The sequence below is a fragment of the Lontra canadensis genome, unplaced genomic scaffold, assembly GCF_010015895.1.
Source record: "Lontra canadensis isolate GAN:19392208 unplaced genomic scaffold, GSC_riverotter_1.0 scaffold61, whole genome shotgun sequence".
NCBI classification, from domain to species: Eukaryota; Metazoa; Chordata; class Mammalia; order Carnivora; family Mustelidae; genus Lontra; species Lontra canadensis.
The window spans coordinates 12304162-12320907 of record NW_022631055.1 but is presented as its reverse complement, the minus strand read 5'-3'; the positions used below and the strand labels follow the sequence as shown (position 1 = coordinate 12320907).

General features: G+C 56.9%; 1 protein-coding gene across 1 annotated transcript; it reads right to left on the bottom strand.

Annotated features, from left to right (window-relative positions):
• Positions 1–7219: 7219 nt before the first annotated feature.
• On the bottom strand, positions 7220–10713 carry SIX3 (SIX homeobox 3). Its single transcript, XM_032877715.1, is given in 3 exon segments — positions 7220–7986; positions 9845–10434; positions 10436–10713. Coding segments are annotated over 3 exon segments (996 nt in total). The 5' UTR covers positions 10649–10713; the 3' UTR covers positions 7220–7793.
• Positions 10714–16746: the final 6033 nt, after the last annotated feature.

Below are 16746 nucleotides of genomic sequence, written 5' to 3'. Positions count from 1 at the left end.
AAGTCCTTCTCGAAGTCCGGCCCGGCCTTGCCGAGCCAGTGCGTCCCGGACGAGGTGGGGGCAGGCAGGAGGCAGCGGCCCCGGGCGCGGGCGGCGGAGCCAGAGGCGCGCACGCCCGTAATTAGCAGAGCGATCAGTCATTAAGAGGCCCCGCTAAGAATTTCTGTTTAATAATGGTCGCAAATTAGTTATAATGGTAAATAGTCATCTCAAAATCCAACAAACTAAAACCATTGCTGTCCTGGAAGGGCTCCAGGCCGCCCCCAGGCACCAGCCGGGCTCTCGCCCGGGTCGGCCCAGCACCGCGGGGGACCGTGGTGGGGAAAGGCGGCGCGGCGGGAGGAGCGGGGAATCCGGCCGGGGGGAGGCTGGGGCTTGGGTCACAGCGCCTCCCAGCGGCCTGAAAGAAGAAAGACGGAGTCCGAGCTAGGGAAGCGGGGACAAAGGCCCAGCGCCAGAGCGCTGCGGAGGCAGAAGGGGCGGAGCGGGGACGCGGGGAGCGCACACCCACCGAGCCGAGTCGGCATCCTCCCAGACCCCCGCCCCAGGGGCCTGCCTCCCACACACGCAGCCCGGCTCTCGCTCACCTCTGGGCCTCGCCGCCGCCTTTCAGATAGGTTTAGGTTCCCGGACCGCCCACACTCTTCCAGCCCTCACCTCCAGGGATCCAAGAACTCATCCCTGACCCCAAGCCTCACCTTTTCCAAGGGGAGAAGAGGAGCAGGTATTACCTGATCTACAGCGACCCCAGCCCCACTGCCATCTCCGTCCTCCCGCAGAGAGACGTCCCCCACCCAACCCCGGGCGGGGCAAGCTCAGCCCGAGGACAGACTGACAGGCAGGCAGATGTAGCTTTCCCTGTGCCTTCCTTTCTTGCCAGTGCATTCTGTCAAGTTCTCAGTGTCTGAAGGGTTACACTCCTGCCGCTTAAGGCCCTTTCCTTTTCCAAAAAGAGTGCGTATATAAATCGGCGAGAGTCATGGCTTATTTGTAAAAGTGGAGAGAGATCACTAGGAGCGCAGACGCGGCCTCTGTTCTGATCAGAGGGACGCTGGACCAGTGTCTACTGTGCGGGGCGTTGTGTGCATGTGAGGAGGGGAGGCTGTGTGTGTCCTGTGAGTGAAGTCGCCTGTGGGGGTCTCTGGGAGTGCAGGGGTGGGGAGGTGGGGGATGCTGTTGCTGAGTGCAGGTGGGGTGCGTTCTGGGTTGGCCTCTTTTGGGCAGAGGAAGTTGCCGGTGCCCCCCAGGCCCCAGGGGAGTGGCCGTTCTGCCTCCACTTCACGCACTTGCAGCCCTCAGCTCACTTTCCAGGTCACACCTTCCATCAGTTAGTGAACTCCCTAGAGGCAATTTTTTGGAAGACCAGTTTGTCCCTGGGCTTGGTCCTCCCCATTTGAAGCCGGGAAGTAGCTGCTCCCCATGTTTGCCCACCCTTCCTATTCCTTTCCTTCCTGCTTTGGATCTCAACCCTGCTTTCCGTTCTCTCTCTTCCTTCTCCTTTTGCTTTTATCCCTTCTCCATGATTTCTTTCCCTTTTCTATATCCTCCCTTACTTTCTCGATCAGCAAAGAGAATGTCCCTGAGCATTTTGGGGTGAATTATAAAATGGAGGACCCCCCCCCATTTCCTGACTGCTCCCAAGATTAGCCATGTTTCCCTGAAGGTGTTTATCTAGTTCTCTGTCCATCTTCTTTGGAGCCCCAGCCTCCTGGTGCGTGTGCCTGCGTGCATGCGGGGGGTGCCCGAGTGGGTAGCGGTTGGGCTAATGGGTGGCCTCCAAGTGCCTAGAGTCAGGCAATGCGGTTTGGGAGTTGAAGTACCTCTGGGAAACATTTCTATTATATCTTTGGGTTGGCTCTCACATGCCATGTGTCTGAAGGCTTCCTCTGCGTATCCTCCGTGTGTTTGTTTCAGTGGATGGGCAGTGGCTGTGTTCTCTGACTGTATTTATTGCTTATCTGCTCCCTTCCTTGTATGCGAACTCTTGGCGAGCCCAAGCCATTACATGTAGCAGATGACATACTAAATGTCGATTGGTGCTAATGCCGTCTTATGCAGACCCGTGTTTCTTGTCCGGTGTGCACAGCTCTGTCGAGGGTGCAGTTGTGAGATGGAGCATGTTTGCGTGTGCATCTGTGCAATTTGGAGAGTACGGCCCTGGAAACTGGGAAAGGGAGAATGGTGTGTTCTTGTATTGGCATCTGAGGACCGATGTAGAATCAGCAGAGAGGAAATCTGAAAGGGGTCCTCTGTTGTGTCAGGAAGGAGGTCTGTGGGCACTGGGAAAATGCTCTGGGGGCCAGTGGGTGTATAAGGGAAAGCCTGTATTGGGTTTACGGTGAAATGGCCTGGGGTGAGGTGTGTGCATCACCTGTGAGTGGAGGGGTGTAGTTGTGTATGACTGAGTGTGTGTGAGTGTATGGTGTATGCCTGCCTGCCCCGCCGAGCCCCGCCCGCCACTGCAGAGCTCAATCAGCCACTGCATGAATACACTCGAATGGAAAGTTGTGCTCAGCTGACCGGAGAAATCGGAGCTGGCTAGCACTGCTCCCCTCCTCCTGGCCTTCCTCCTGGCCTTCCTTGGGCCGGAGGACTGCCGGGCTTACACACTGAGACAGGGGAGGCTCCACTCAGCTGGGGCTGGAAGGCCTTGGGGCCGTGGGGAGTTGGGCAGGCCTGAGGACCTGGGGGACCGCGCACCCCAGAGGGCTCGGCATCTCATCCACAGTGACTGGGAGGGCTGGGGATTGGTGAGGGACTTGGAAAAGAACCCGAAGCAGCAGCTGGTTCTCCAGGGGACAGCCAAACAAAGACCTAGGTGGGGACCTGGATGGCCATGGAGGCACAAAAAGGGTGAGAGAGAAGAGACGGGGGTCATTCCCTGCTGGGGGAGGCCAAGTGCACCCAATGTGCCACAGGTTGGAGGCTGGGCTTCGAGCTCTAGTGACCCTAGCGATGGGCTAGATCCCAAATGTTCCAGGCTGGTCGGTTCTCCTTTCCAAAGAAGCTGAGAGTCCCTCTCTTGCCACAGCCCACAGTAGGGTTCACGTTCCACCTCAACTTGACCCACCTAGGCCTGGGCCTGGCCCTCTCGCCTCCCTGGTAGCCCTCCCCACATCCAAAGTCTGGCCATCCCTGGCTGTTCCCACCACCTCCAACCTGAGTCCCAGCCGGAACCAGCCAGGCTCCTATTGTTGCCTTCACTCCTACTATCCACCAGCAATCCCCACCCCATGTCATGGCAGCTTCCAGGTCATTTCATTTTAATCAGCTGTATGTCTCACTTGGGATAATTAACTGTGTTGGTGCTGGGCAGTCAATTCTGCAGGATTGGAAGAGGGCAAAAAGAGGGGCGGGGTGGGAGGGTGCAGAACTCCCAGTGGGGGGAGGGGTGCAAGGAAGAAGAGGTGAGTAGGCCGGAAGGGGTAGATTGGCCTTTCTAACCTCAGGCAGGCAGCTTCTAGGCGCCAGCAACTTTGGCACAGATTTTTCCAGCTTTGCTTCCCTTTCTGTGGCTTCAGTTTTCCCATGCAAATTCTGGATTGCCATTGTTTTTCTTTGAGGGAGGCAGGAATGAAGACACTATCCCCAGCTCCGCTGCTCTTCTTCAAGCTCCTTATCACTAGAGTAGGCAGTCCAGGTACACAGAGGCCTACACACAGGGGAAGACTTCAAGCACTCCTGCTGGGGTATGAGCGTGTGGGGCAGGGGTGCAGAGAGGGTAGTGTGTGCCAGAGCAGGGCAGCACCACAAGGAGGAGAGCTGACCCATGGGCTGCCCTGGGACTGGACAGAGAGGGTGGATGCTTAATGTTGAGGCCTGATCACCCAGCCTGACATGGCTCACAAGAATGGACATACCAGTGAACACACTCTCCCCAAGACACAGCCCGCAGCATTCCCAGGCTGAGGTGGGCGGGGGGGTGCTGGGCACAGTGGCTGAGCTGGCTTCTCTGCCAGCAGGAACTTCCATCAGATCTCACCCCTGAGCTCTGTCCTGGCTGCCCCTGGGATGTTGATTGTCTTGGCCAGAGCTTTGAGGGACCCAGAAAGAGAATGGGCAGGCAGCCCAAAAAAGGAGAGATCAAGCTGGAAAGGGGCCTCTTTTCTCTCACTTCCATGTTTAAAGGGACGGAGGTCAAATCCAATGTAATATCCTCAGTGATCAGGGTAAAGGATGAATTGGGGAAGCCAAAAAGCCCAACTCCCCTGTGCCTCTGGTCAAAGAATAAGGACTGTGACCCCCCGGTTCCCATTCCTTAAAGGCAGAGAACAGTCAGTTAGGGCTGTGTAGCCTGGGAGTCGTATCTGTGGGTTGAGTAGAACAAGGGAATCCACCAGAATGGAGACCCACGAAACACATGTCCACGGCATGGAAAGGCCCTGTACACACAGCACCCTATAGCTGAACATGATCCACTTCTTGCCGAAGGTAAGTATCAACTGCCCAAACCACACACAAATACCTACAGTATAGGCAATATGAAAGAGCACACATACTGGACACACACTGATACACTATATACCCATGTATATCAAACATCACACGCACACACACACGCACACACGCCTTTATATGCAGACCTCAACTGCATGGGGGGAGCCCAGCATTCGGAATTGTACACATCCACACCACTCATCACAAGTACTCATACCTCTCCTTCAGGTACCCTGGAGCTGAGTTTGGATGTTTGTACAGACCTGAGCAGAAACACAGGAGATGAGAGAGAGTGAGAGGTGACATCGAGACAGGCAGGTAGCAGAACCTAGGTTCCCAAAGCTGAAGGCTATTATGGAGTTGAATGGCTTGTCTTCTGCAGTAGAGAGGGAGGAGTGGGTACTGGATACTCCGATCTTGCTTGCTTTCTTGGGTATGTTGTGAGAAGGAGGCTTTTTAAGTCCACAAGTTTGTCCTCTGTCCCCAGACAAAAAGGCATCTGCTCCCTGGTTCACCAGTCAAAGCCCCTCCAGGAGTCACCAGCCAGCAGGGCCACCCTGTCCTTCCACTAATCCATTCTAGTTAGTCAGCTGGGTAGGTCCATCCGGAGCCTCTGCACTGTCTGAGGCCGCCCCTTCTTTGGATTTCAGGCCCAAGTTCTGGGGCAAGTCTGAACCATACATTTTAAAATGCAGGTGGGGAACGGAGCTTGTCATCCCAGGCATCATTCTGTGCACTAGAACAGAGGCCCCATCTGGGAAGAAGCCAGCAGCACCCTCCCCATATTCCTGCTACCCAGGTCAATGTTGTCTGAACTGTGGCATCATGAGGAATGTTTCCCAAGACGGTGAATGCAGGCAGATTCTGACACTGTGCGCCAGGCCTTAGAACTTGGAAGCTCTTGAGGCCATCTGAAAGCCCTGGGTCTGAGGCAGGATGCACACAGAAACCTTCCCCTCCAGGCAAGCTCACCCTGGGTGCACAAGGCCCCATCTGCACGCACAGGGCACCTCTGGGCCTGTCGGCCTTTCTGCCCGGGCCAGGCCCTGTGTAAACCCCATGGCGAGACTGGAGGTGGGGACAAAAGGAAATCGGAAGTCAAATTTAGTTTGGAACCAGTGTGAAATTCCATGCACGTTTCTCTCTAATCCGCCTGCCTCTGGAAATTGGACTTTCAAGTGAAGGCAAGTTTTCTGAAATTAGTTCTTTGGCTCCTCGGGCTCCGGCTGGCCTGGCCCAGAGTGGCAGAGGCACGGTCAGTCACACCATCGCAGGGAACTGGGAGGGGGGTGGGGCTTGGGCAGGACAAGGAGGCCTGGGGCCAGTGAGAACCTGGTTAGCAAAAGATGGTGATTTTTTTTGGTTTTTGTTTTCAAGTGTCAACCAGCTCTGAAAATGTCTTAGGGGCTGGAGAGACTCCTGTTGATTCCAAAAGTCGGGAAGTAATTTCAAGGAGAGAGATCGAGAGCCATAAGGCAAGTCATAGATTCACACAGACGCGAACACCGGTGGCGAGGAGAGGGTCCATCCCAACTGCAGGCCCTAAACTCCTCAGACTACCTCCTCCTTTGCTCTCTCTGCCCTCCCTGCCCTGACTACGGTTGCCCCCAACTCCACCCCGCAAAAAGAAGACAAAACCTGTTGGCTCTGCTCTGGATGGTTGGTTTGGTGACCTTGTGTGTTTACTGTGTTAAAAAAAAAGTCACACAGACACACAACAATAGCAACTGGAAGATGCCAAACACACCCCAAGGATCCACGAGGGCCGCCGCAGGCTCTAATTCCTGCGGCTCTCGGCCTGGCATCTCCTTCTGAAGAAACCAGCCAGAGCCCCCCTCCCCCTGTGCCCTCTGAGCCTTTCATTCCGGACTTGGCTTCGGTTCTCCTCCGAAGGGCCTGTTCCCATCTTCCCACCCCCCACCCCCAACCCTAACCACCTCCAGGAAAAAGCTTCTACTCAGCCTTAAAATTCTGCCTCAGCTCGAGTGGCGTAGTTGGAGGGGAAGTGAAGGCCCAGCGCTGCACCCCGGGCTGCACCCCGGGGCAGACAAAAACACCAGTCTCCGGGAGTGATAAGAAAATGGAGAATACTGTATTTGCTTTAGAAAGTTTTTACATATAGATAAACACGCAGTTAAGATAACAGTAAAAGCGCCCTACGGGGAGTGAGAGATTTCTCCAAAGCAGCTAAGAAATACTCGAAATAGCTTTTGCATAAGAATACTACGGTCTCACTCTCCGCTTCCGCTAGCGACGGGGTCCCTCTTCCTAACCCAGCCCGCCACGCCACGCCTTGACTGCCAAGTCGACGCCAGGAACACCGAGTGGGAGGGGAACCCCGAAAAGGAAAGAGACAGGTGAATGGGGAGGCAGGAAGGGGTGGGGAGGAGAATGCAAAAGGAAGAGGAGAAAAAGCAAATATCATATACAGGCAATTTCTACACATATATTACAAACTGGGAAAATGACCGATCATTAAGATATACATAATTCATATAAAATTTTGAAATAAAAATAAAAATCTGTTACAGTCATAACTATTCTTTTTCCACATTTATAACCAGTACCCACACAGGCAGTGACAGAGTGGAGAGAAAAAGGTGCTTACGAAGAAAATGATTGTCTGCTGAACAAAAAACAGAAGATTGCATTTTGTTTGACCAATACTTGGACTTAAAAACAGAGAAAGAAAGAAGAGCGAGAGAGGAAAAAAGAGAGCGAGCAACAAAAGGCGAGAAACATTTGCTATTTCCCTCTCAAGGAGTTCTTTTTCTTTTTTTTTTTTAAACAAATTCTGAACGGAGATGGCGGTTTTATTTTATTTTTTCTCTTTTTTGTCTGTTTTGCTTTTGTCGTCTTGTCGTCGTGGTGGTGGTCGTTTTTTGTATAGTCGACTCTTTTAAAATCGTTTAAACTAGAGAGAATATTTTCCCAGATACAAATAAATCGTCATGCAGGTGGGGTGCCGGGTCCGTGGGAACCGAAAGGAGAAGCCGTGCTTGTCCTAGAAAGTATACAATTGTCACCTCTTTTATGTTTTCTGCCCGCAACATCAGCGTTTGTAACTGTCTGTTGGCGTCGCGGTCCTTTGGGGTGGCCGTGGTGGTAGATGGTGGTTGGGGTTGTTGATAGTTTGCGTTTAATTTGTTATTTTTCTTGGTTTTTATATATTTTTGGCTGGGGTGGAAGTGTGTGTTTACTTGTGTGTGTGTGTGTGTGTGTGTGTATGATTGTGTATCCTGATTTCGGTTTGTTCTGGGGATGGAGGAGGAAGAAGAGGAAGAGGAGGAGGGTGAGGAGGAGGAGGAAGAGGAGGAGGGGAAGGAGGGGGAGGGGGAGGAGGGCGGCCTTGGCTATCATACATCACATTCCGAGTCGCTGGAGGTTACCGAGAGGATGGAGGTGCCGGTGTCCGCGCGCTCCGTCAGGCTGGACACGCTGGTGGTGGGGCTGGCTGCCGTGGACGGCGACTCTGCGGAGCCGTGCGTGGGGCAGCCGGGCTCGGCCAGCGAACGCATGCCGCTCGGCCCGATGGCCTGGTGTTGAAGCCTGCGGGAGACAGAGAGCGGCACCAGCCCTGACACAGCGGCTCCGCCACCCGGCTCCGTCAAGCCGCCTCCCCGCGCCCGCGGCCGCCGGTGCTCCCCAGCCTCCACAGCGCGCCCTTCGCCACCACCCGCGACTCGGCTCCCGGCGCTCATTCCCTTCCCCTCCCCTGCCTCCAAGCCCCCGACTGCTCATTGAACGCCACAGAGCCCCCCCAGCGCGGGGCTTGACTCGCGTCTCCCCGCCCCGGCTCTCTGGAGCTTCCCAAGGCTTCCCAGCTCGGAGCCGGCCTCCAAGGAGACGTAGCACCCGTGGCCTGCCGCCTGGGGAGGCCTGGGAGCACAGCGCGGGGCATCGCGTCCCAAAAGAGCACAAGTCCGCGAGGGACAGGGTGCTCCTTCCTTCCCAGCCCCTTGGGACTCTTCAGACTGAACCGGCTGCCCGGGAGTGGTCGGTCTCTGCAGTGGCTCCTGCCCCAGCTCCCGAGAAGAACACACCCAGAGCTGCGGGTTGCTCACCCGCAGCCTCTGCGGAGTAGGACCGGCTGGCTTTGCTCTCTGGATCCCCGTGCTGAGCGCAGGAGCAGGGGCAGAGAGAACGGAGAAGCCAGAAGCGGAAAAAGTGGGGAAGAGGTGCAACAGAGAAAGGAGAGAAAGCAGCAGGAAAAGGGTGCAGAGCAGTCTCCATCTGCCCCTTTGCCGCAGCAGGCATCAGCGGCCTGGGGCCTAGAGTCTCTGAGTTCCTACAAGGAGGCCTCCCCCTGTCCCGGGCACTCCCCCGTCTCAGGCGAAAAACTGGCTCTGCATGCAAAGGTGAGGGGGCCCAGGGCTCAGGCCTGGGCCATCTAAACACAAACACACTCATTCACTCCAGGAACTCAGCCCTGGCCTCCAGCCCCTAGCAGCTGTCAGCAGTTGGGGCCCTGCTCCCTGTGGTACACCCAGCCGAGGGCCTTCAGAGGCTAGGTAGGGACGCAGGCTTCTTACCAGGGCTTTCACCCCACTTCCTCCCTCCCCCTCTTCCCTCCTCTTTTCCTCTAGTTATTTTTCTCCCTACCTCCAACAGGCCCAAGTGGGCTGACTGGCCAAGCCCAGGCAACTCTGTGACTTTGTGGCCAACGTGCTGGCAGTGAGGCTCTTCCTGCTCCTGGTGGCTTCCCAAGTTAGTGGACCAAGGCGGTGCTCCTTGACTGGGGCAGGAGGGCTAGCACCTGTGTGCACGTGTACACACACACACACACACACACATACACACACACAAGGCCTCTCCACTCCCTGCCTGGTTGTCCAGCTCCTGGGCAGCCCATTTGCAATGCTGAAGGAGAAGCCTGCTCCAAGGCGGTCACCGACCTTTTTCCTTTTGTGGCAGAGACCCAGGTTCAGTTTCCTTTCCATGACATTGTGGATTCCTCCCCGGGTTTTTGCAGTGCATAGAAATAAGAACCAGATGGCAAGGGCGGCTTTCCTTCCTTCCCTGTCTGTAGGCTCCAGAGGAGTGCGGAGCTGGGGACCGGCTGAGCAGGTGGCACGGGTGCAGGGCAGGGCTAGGGCTCCCAGGGCTGCGACCAGGGGCTGTGGGCACTCAGGACCTCAAACACACACACACACACACACACACACACACACACACACACTCTCCACCCTGCCCGAAGCCCCTCTCGGACAAAGTCGTCAAGAATCCCACTGCCCGGTCCCTCTTCTGCGCGTCTGGGCAAGCGGAAACTTTCTCCAACTGGCCAGGGGGTCGCGGCTTCTCGCGCGCCCGGCAGACATGGACACCCTGCCCCATTCGCCCCTATTTCAACCCCTGTCTCCCTCCCGGGCCCAAGAGACGGTAGCCAGGCCGTGGGCCCGCCACTGACCTGTTCTTGGCCGCCGCGGCGCGGTCGCGCTGCCTCCGGTTCTTAAACCAGTTGCCTACTTGTGTGGGAGTGAGGCCGGTGGCCTGCGCCAGTTCGCGTTTCTTGCTGGGGTTGGGGTAGGGGTCCTGCAGGTACCACTCCCGCAGCAGGCTCCGAGTCCGCTCCTTGAAGCAATGCGTCTTCTGCTCGCCGTCCCAGATGGTGCGCGGCAGCGGGAACTTCTTGCGCACGCGGTACTTGTCCACCGGGCCAAGCGGGCGGCCGCGCAGCTTCTCGGCCTCCTGGTAGTGCGCCTCGAGCCACATGGCCTGCAGCTTGCCGTGGGACTCCTTGGTGAACTTGTGGTTCTCCAGGATGTGGTAGAGGTCGCGGAAGTTGCCCGTGTGGAAGGCGACCACGGCGCGCGCGCGCAGGATCGACTCGTGCTTGTTGATGGCCTCGCACGCCCCGGGGGCCACGGGCAGCGACCAGAGGAAGCGGCCCAGCCGCTCGATGTCGCCCGTCTCCTCCAGCGTCTCGCAGACGCTGGCCACCTGCTCCGGCGAGAAGTTGAGGGTGGGCAGCTGGAACATGGACAACTCTTCCGGGGGGGGCCCTGGAGCCGCCGCCGCTGCCGCCGCCGCCTGCTCCGCCAGCACCGCCGCCTCCCGCACAGTTCCCGCCGCCGCCGCCGCCCGCGCCGCCGCCGCCCGCACCGTTCCCGCCGCCGCTACTCGCCAGAAGTAGGGAGCGGTGATGAGGATCGGCGAAGTTTGGCAACAAGAAGTGGGAGGAATAGAGGTCTAGGGGGGAGCGGAATACCATGGACTGACCTGAGAGGAGAGGAGAAAATTCAGGGAGAGGAAGAGAGAGGGGAGGAAGAGGAGGAGAGGGGCGATGAGGACCAAGAGGAGGGAGAGGAGAGGGGGGAGGAGGAGAAGGAAAGGAGGGGGGAGCAGGAGGAGGAGGAGGAGGGGGAGGAGGAAGGGCGTAAGGGACACCCACACCCCACACACATCCACACACACACACACCCGCGCAGCCACATAGAGAGGGAGGAAGGAGAGCGGCCCGGTGCGCGCGCGCAGAGAACCCGAGACAGAGGGAGAGGGTGAGGGAGAGAGAGAGAGAGAGAGAGAGAAGAGCGAGAGCCAACCACCGCCGAGTCAAGATTCAGCGATTCCACAGCAATCGCCCTAATGACAACAGCCTCATAATATCTCCCCTAAATCCACAGTGAGTGCAGCATTGAAACATTTTGTTTCGCTTTTCTATTGGTCTGCGGCGTGTCGTTGTGGCGTTGCCACGGCAACCGCTGCCAATCACTGTCAGCCCTGCCAATCAATACCGAGAACGTAAGGACGGTTTTACCACTTAGCCAGGGTGGGGGGGGGGAGGGGGAGAGGAGGAGAGAGGGAGAAGGGGGAGAAAGAGATTTTTTTTTTAATCTTTGCAACTCTTAATCTCACCACTTCCCCCTCTTTATCTCTCTCTCTTTTTTCTCTCTCTCTCCCCCCTCTCTTTCTATGTCTCTGAGCTCCCTTCTTCCCTCTTCCCCAAAGAAGTTGATCCAGAAATTCAAAAGGCCATGGACAGAGAGTTGTTGAATGGGATGAGCAATTAAAGGGGGGATTTTGTTGGGAAGTAAGAGGCTCCCCATGCGGCAGGAAGGCCGAGGGCCAGCCCTCAAGGAGAGGCCAAGGGCTGGCTAAGCAGGCACAGTTTGCACATGGTGTGCACGTCGGGCTACCTCTTTCTGCCTATGTGAGCCTAATAGTGGTGAGGAAGAAAGAAGAGATGAGATCATGGGGCCCACCACAAGATGACCCTGTCTGCTGCTCCTGTGATTCCGGATTTCGGGGGGCATCTAACACCTGAGAGCCCGAGCTCAGGAATCAGGGTGTCAGAAGCCACTCTGGTCTTTTCCGTGTGTGACCATTGGCCACATTTATCCCAATTCGTCTGCATTGGATTTCACCCACTTCTCTTTACTCTGCCCCTGGTCAAGGAGCCTTGATTTCCCTTATTGCTCTGTATTTTTAAATACCAGTAAAAATAACAGTACACTTCTTTTTATCTTGAAAAGAGATCCACTTCTTTGTTCCCCACCCCAGACTTTAACTGTGTCGCCCAGGGAGCTGAGAAGTCTGGAACCCTCTGGAGCCCCCTGACAAGCCCATGACTCCTACTCCTCCAAGGAATTCTGGACCTGCCTACAAGCCCCAGAACGACACTCAAACTTTGGAGTATTACTCAAAGAAGCAGATAGGCCTGAACACTGTGTGTTTGCTCATATTGTAAAGAAAAAAAAAAGCCATTTTATCTAAGCACAGTAACATGACAAGCCTAAAACAGACCCCCAAAGGGCCCGTAGAATAGAGAGAGCCTTCCCTCCCTCTGGCCACTGCAACCCTCCCCCAGATCCAGGGCCAGTATGGGTATTTATTCTAAGGTATGTTGCTTTTAAGAAGATGTAATCAGCATCTTTAGCCGGGCCTCCCTTTGTGAGGCTTCTGTAACTATGGAAGTGTGATTTACGCAGATTTGTCGGGGTCAGAGACGTCTTTCCCCTGAGCACTGTGTATATTTAGACAAGACTCGGTTTGGTGTTAAAAAGTGTATATTTTGAATGAGTTCACACACAGTAGCCAACAATGCCCACATTGTCGGCCCGTGTACAACGCGTATTGAAACGCAGCGTCCAGACTTCAACTAATCTGCCCTCAATAAAGCTGAAATAATTATCCTAAGCTGCCTTTCCAGAAGAAAAATCATTGAGGAATTCAAAACTCTTTAAAAAAAAAAAAAAGATCTTTTCTACATTCCAATGCAGATCTGGGGGCGAGGCACCGAGTCCACACCACTTTGGAGATCTCAATGAGGGAGGAGAGAGAGATTGAGAGAGAATTTAAATGGGAAACTTAACGTGACTGGGGCTGTGAGTGTCCCACTTCTAAACCCCAGCTCAGGTCCTGCTAGGCCTTGACTCCCGCAGAGCCAGGCCTCCTGTGCGGAGAAGGGCGAGCTACCGCGGAGGCTCTGCTCTGGCCCGAGGCTCTGGGCTGGGAGAGGAGGCCCGCTACCCGCCTGCTCCGCCCCTGGCAGCCGAGGGTCGCCGGTCCTAAACCCAATGACTGAGGCAGGAAAATATTCGCTCAAAAGGAAGACCCGCCAAGGCCCACTTTGGGTGATCTCTCCCCTCCAAGTAGCTTGCTCCCGACCGTGGGTCCTTTTCCGTTCAGCTTCGAAGCTCTGGGCGGTCGTTCACAGCGGGCCCAGAAAAGAGCCCTAAGGTTGGGACACAAAAACAGACGCTTCATCTTTTCTTCCCGATCCCTTTCTCTAGTAGGGGAAGGATTATAGGCTGAGGGGTGGGAGGGGGAAGGGGCAGGAGGAGGAAGCGGGGGAGGAAGGAATGAAAAAGGGGAGGGAGTGGGTATTGTGCCGCGTGTGGGGGGAGAATTCCTACGGGTGGGTTTCCGAATATTGTGTTCAACTTTTTGAAAGCAGCTCGTGACCCCGAAACTGCATCCCCTGGAGCCGAGGACCCAGGCGCCGGGCGGGCGGGTGAACCCAGGCCAGTCCCCTCCCCGTCCCCACAACCCCCGCCTCCGGGTGGGGGCGACTCGGCCTCTCCCCGCCGCTGCCTAGCCAGCCCCGGAGGGAGCCTGGGCAGGTGCCGCGGGCTCTGCCGAAAGTGCTGAAATCGAAAACCGTCACCACTCAAGGAGAATTGAGGCAAGTGGGGCTGCGACTCAGCTCGGCGACACCCCTGCCCCCAGCCTTGGCCTGGGCGCCTGCGGACGCGCCGCACCCCGCCTGCTGGGGTGGCAGCCGCGACTCGGGAGTGCAAAGCCGGGCGGAGGGCGGCTACGAGGCGCGCAGCTTTGTGCGCTGGGACAGGGCCCCGCGCCACGGGGCGGGCGGTCAGCCCCGGGCTGTCAGACACTTCCCGCAGAACCGAGCTCCGCGTCGCCTACGGAGCCCACCTCGCGGCCCGGCGGCCGCCAGAGCCTCTCCGCTCTGGCCCGAAGCACGACGCCCGCCGCCAGGAGCCCGTAAGTTGAGAGTCCCAAGAACTGGGGGGCGGAGGGGGGTAGGCGGGGTGGCCGGTCCTCGGCGCGGATGGCTGATGGAGCTGGGAGCGCAGGCTCCGTGGGGTCTGGGTCTGGGAGTGCTGACCATGTGGGGGAGGGGGCTATGGAGCACTAGAGCTTCCCCTCCCAAATTCCCAGGCGCTGGGCTTTGGGGAGGGGCGTAGGAACCCAAGGACCTCGGGTTCTGGGGCCCAGGAGCCTTTCCCGCCGCTCTGGGGGCCCGAGGCAGTAGGCAGCGGGAAGGCAGAGAGCTGAGCCCGGAGGACATCTGGAGGGGTAGCGCGCAGGGGGGCGCCAGCACCTAAGGTCTCTCAGAGCGTAAAGATTGGGATGAACGTGTCAGCCCGCGGGGCCTGTAGGTCTCCCCTGCCCTCTGGCCGCTCAGACTCCAGGATCTGGGACTTGGAGCCCGTACAGGCAGAGGTCACAAAATTGCCACCACCGTCTCTGCTTTAATCCTGGGCCGGGCAACCGGCAGGACTGCGTACAGGTGGTGCAGGGAGAAAGGGCGTTTGAGCCGGAGAGTGTCTTTCTCGTACTAGGACCTACGGGGCATTTATTTACAAATTAGCCCCAAGCCCAGCAGTCTAACTCCACCGGGAGAGGTGCCTGAGAGACCCACTCCTTCCTTAGCGTTACGCGGAAAGCCAAGAAGTCCGCAAACCTGCCGACCGGAGCAGCTACACCCACTCGGCCTTGCTCAGCTGTGGAGGGCCGGTTTGTACCGGGGGAGGGGGGCAACGGCCCTTCCGGCCCCCAGGAAGTCGGGAGATAGGGGTTGGTCCCGGGGCCCGCGGTTTGGGCCTCCCTGCAAGCTGCAAACCGAGGCGCTTGGCGTGGGCGGCCGATGAGGGCGCAGGGGAGTGCAGCACGTAGGCGGGGAGGCCTGGAAGCCCTTCAAGGACCCCGATTACTTTCCTTTGAATGAAAAACAACAACAACAACAACAACTGCTCCCTCCCTGCGCCGCCACCCCCCCCCCCTTAGCCTCCCGGGACCCGCGCTCCGAGCAATTGTCGCTCGGGACAGTAAACACAGCTCAGTTGCCTCAACTTTCACCGCACATAAAAGTTCCTGGCGTGCGGAGAAATTTGAATATTTGATCAGCCCCTTTGAGTGACCCTCATTAGCTTGGCGCCCTGCTAAGGACCCGGCATCGCAAGAAAGCTGCTGGGCCCGGCATTTGTATGCCTTGTTAGCGCCGCTTAATGAAGCTGCCCCGACGGCTCAAAGGCGGCCTCCGGGGCGGGCGCCGCGCACCTCTCGGCACCCCATTCTGCCTAATGAGCCCCACCGCCAGCTGAAGGCCCTTCCACCCCCCACATCCTCAAACAAGACAAGTTTGGCTCTCTCTTGGGCCACTGCACCTCCCACTGCCAGGCCCAGGAGAGAGGGCACAAACCCTTCCCAGTTGGCTGTGCAGACCCAGCCCCGAGAAAGAGAGAGAGAGAGAGAGAGAGAGAGAGAGATGGGAGACTTGGGAGTTGTGAGTGATACCGGCTGGGGAGGAGGCCTGTGGCCTCAGGCTCTAGTCCAGGGAGTGCACTACCAACCTCTCCCAAGAGGGCTAATTTCAAATCATTTACCCTAGTTCCTTAAAGATGCATCTGGACTAGTGCTGGGGTGGCAGGGGCACATGTCCAGGGGAGGCTCAGTTTTCCATCCTCCTCCCTACCCAAGTTCCTTTGGGCTCCAGAGCCCAGGAGACGGGCTACTTCTTTGCAGAGATCTCCTTGAGACCTCCAGAACTGGTGTGCTAAGGCTTGAATTTAAGAAGGGTAGGCACACTCAACTCCTCAAACTATCATTGCCCCTCCATCTCAGACCCCAAACAAACACAGCTGGCACTAGGAAAGGTGATGTGTTCTAGCCTACCTTGTCCCACTTCCCCTGCCCCAGAAAACCAAGCCTTCTCTGGTCTCTCTTTAATCATGCTTCCAGTCCTTGGGAAGCTTGAAGAAAAACATTTAAGCAGGGTTTCCCTGTACGGGACCAACTGACTGCTAGGGCAAGATGGGACTAAATCAGGCCCGAGGGAGAACTATGTAAGGTAGTGGGACCAAACCCACCAGCTACCTCCTGTTTTCTCAGTGGGACAAGTCACATGGTTGGTCAGCAAATCTAAGGAGCACAGTTAAAAGTTGGGTTTCAGTCCTCTGAAAAAGGAGTAGACTCCCTCTCTGTTCCTTCTCTCCTCCCATGCCCAATTCCCTGGACAGTTGTCCCTCAAGGTCCCTCCTTACACACCCAGCTCTTGGGCTTTTAAGGGTTACTTTTGGGGCTTGGGACGCAGTCTTCTCTCAGATCCACGCTCTGGGCCTTCTGGAGATGTCCCCACTACAAACTCACAATCCCTCAGACACACAGCTGGCTGGCCAGCTTGGTTACTTCAGGACCCCATTCCAGGATGGCCACCTCTAAGAATGAGTGGCACCCAGCCAGTCCTCACCCTCTGCCAAAAGGCCAGTGAGGCCCTGGGGTAGTGGAGCCTTCTAAGTCCATGGGGTCTGCTCCTCGTCCCTTTCTTTCCCCCAGCTCAATGGGCATGCCCCGCCCCATTTCCCATCCCTGGACCCCCTAATTCAAGCCCAAACTGAGGATCTTTGGGGATCACCTCTGCCCTGGGCAGGACGGTGCCTTGGGCCTTGATCCGTGCAAAGGGCAAAGGTAGGAACCGGCAAGCGAAGAATGAACGATATTGGAGAGAAAGGGGACCTGGAGTAGGGGTAAAACTCAGCCTGATGGCCCTAAGGCCAGGCCCACCAACTGCTCAGGGGAGGAGGTGAAGGGAGGGGGCTAGGAGTCGGCAGGCATCGGTCGGGGCAG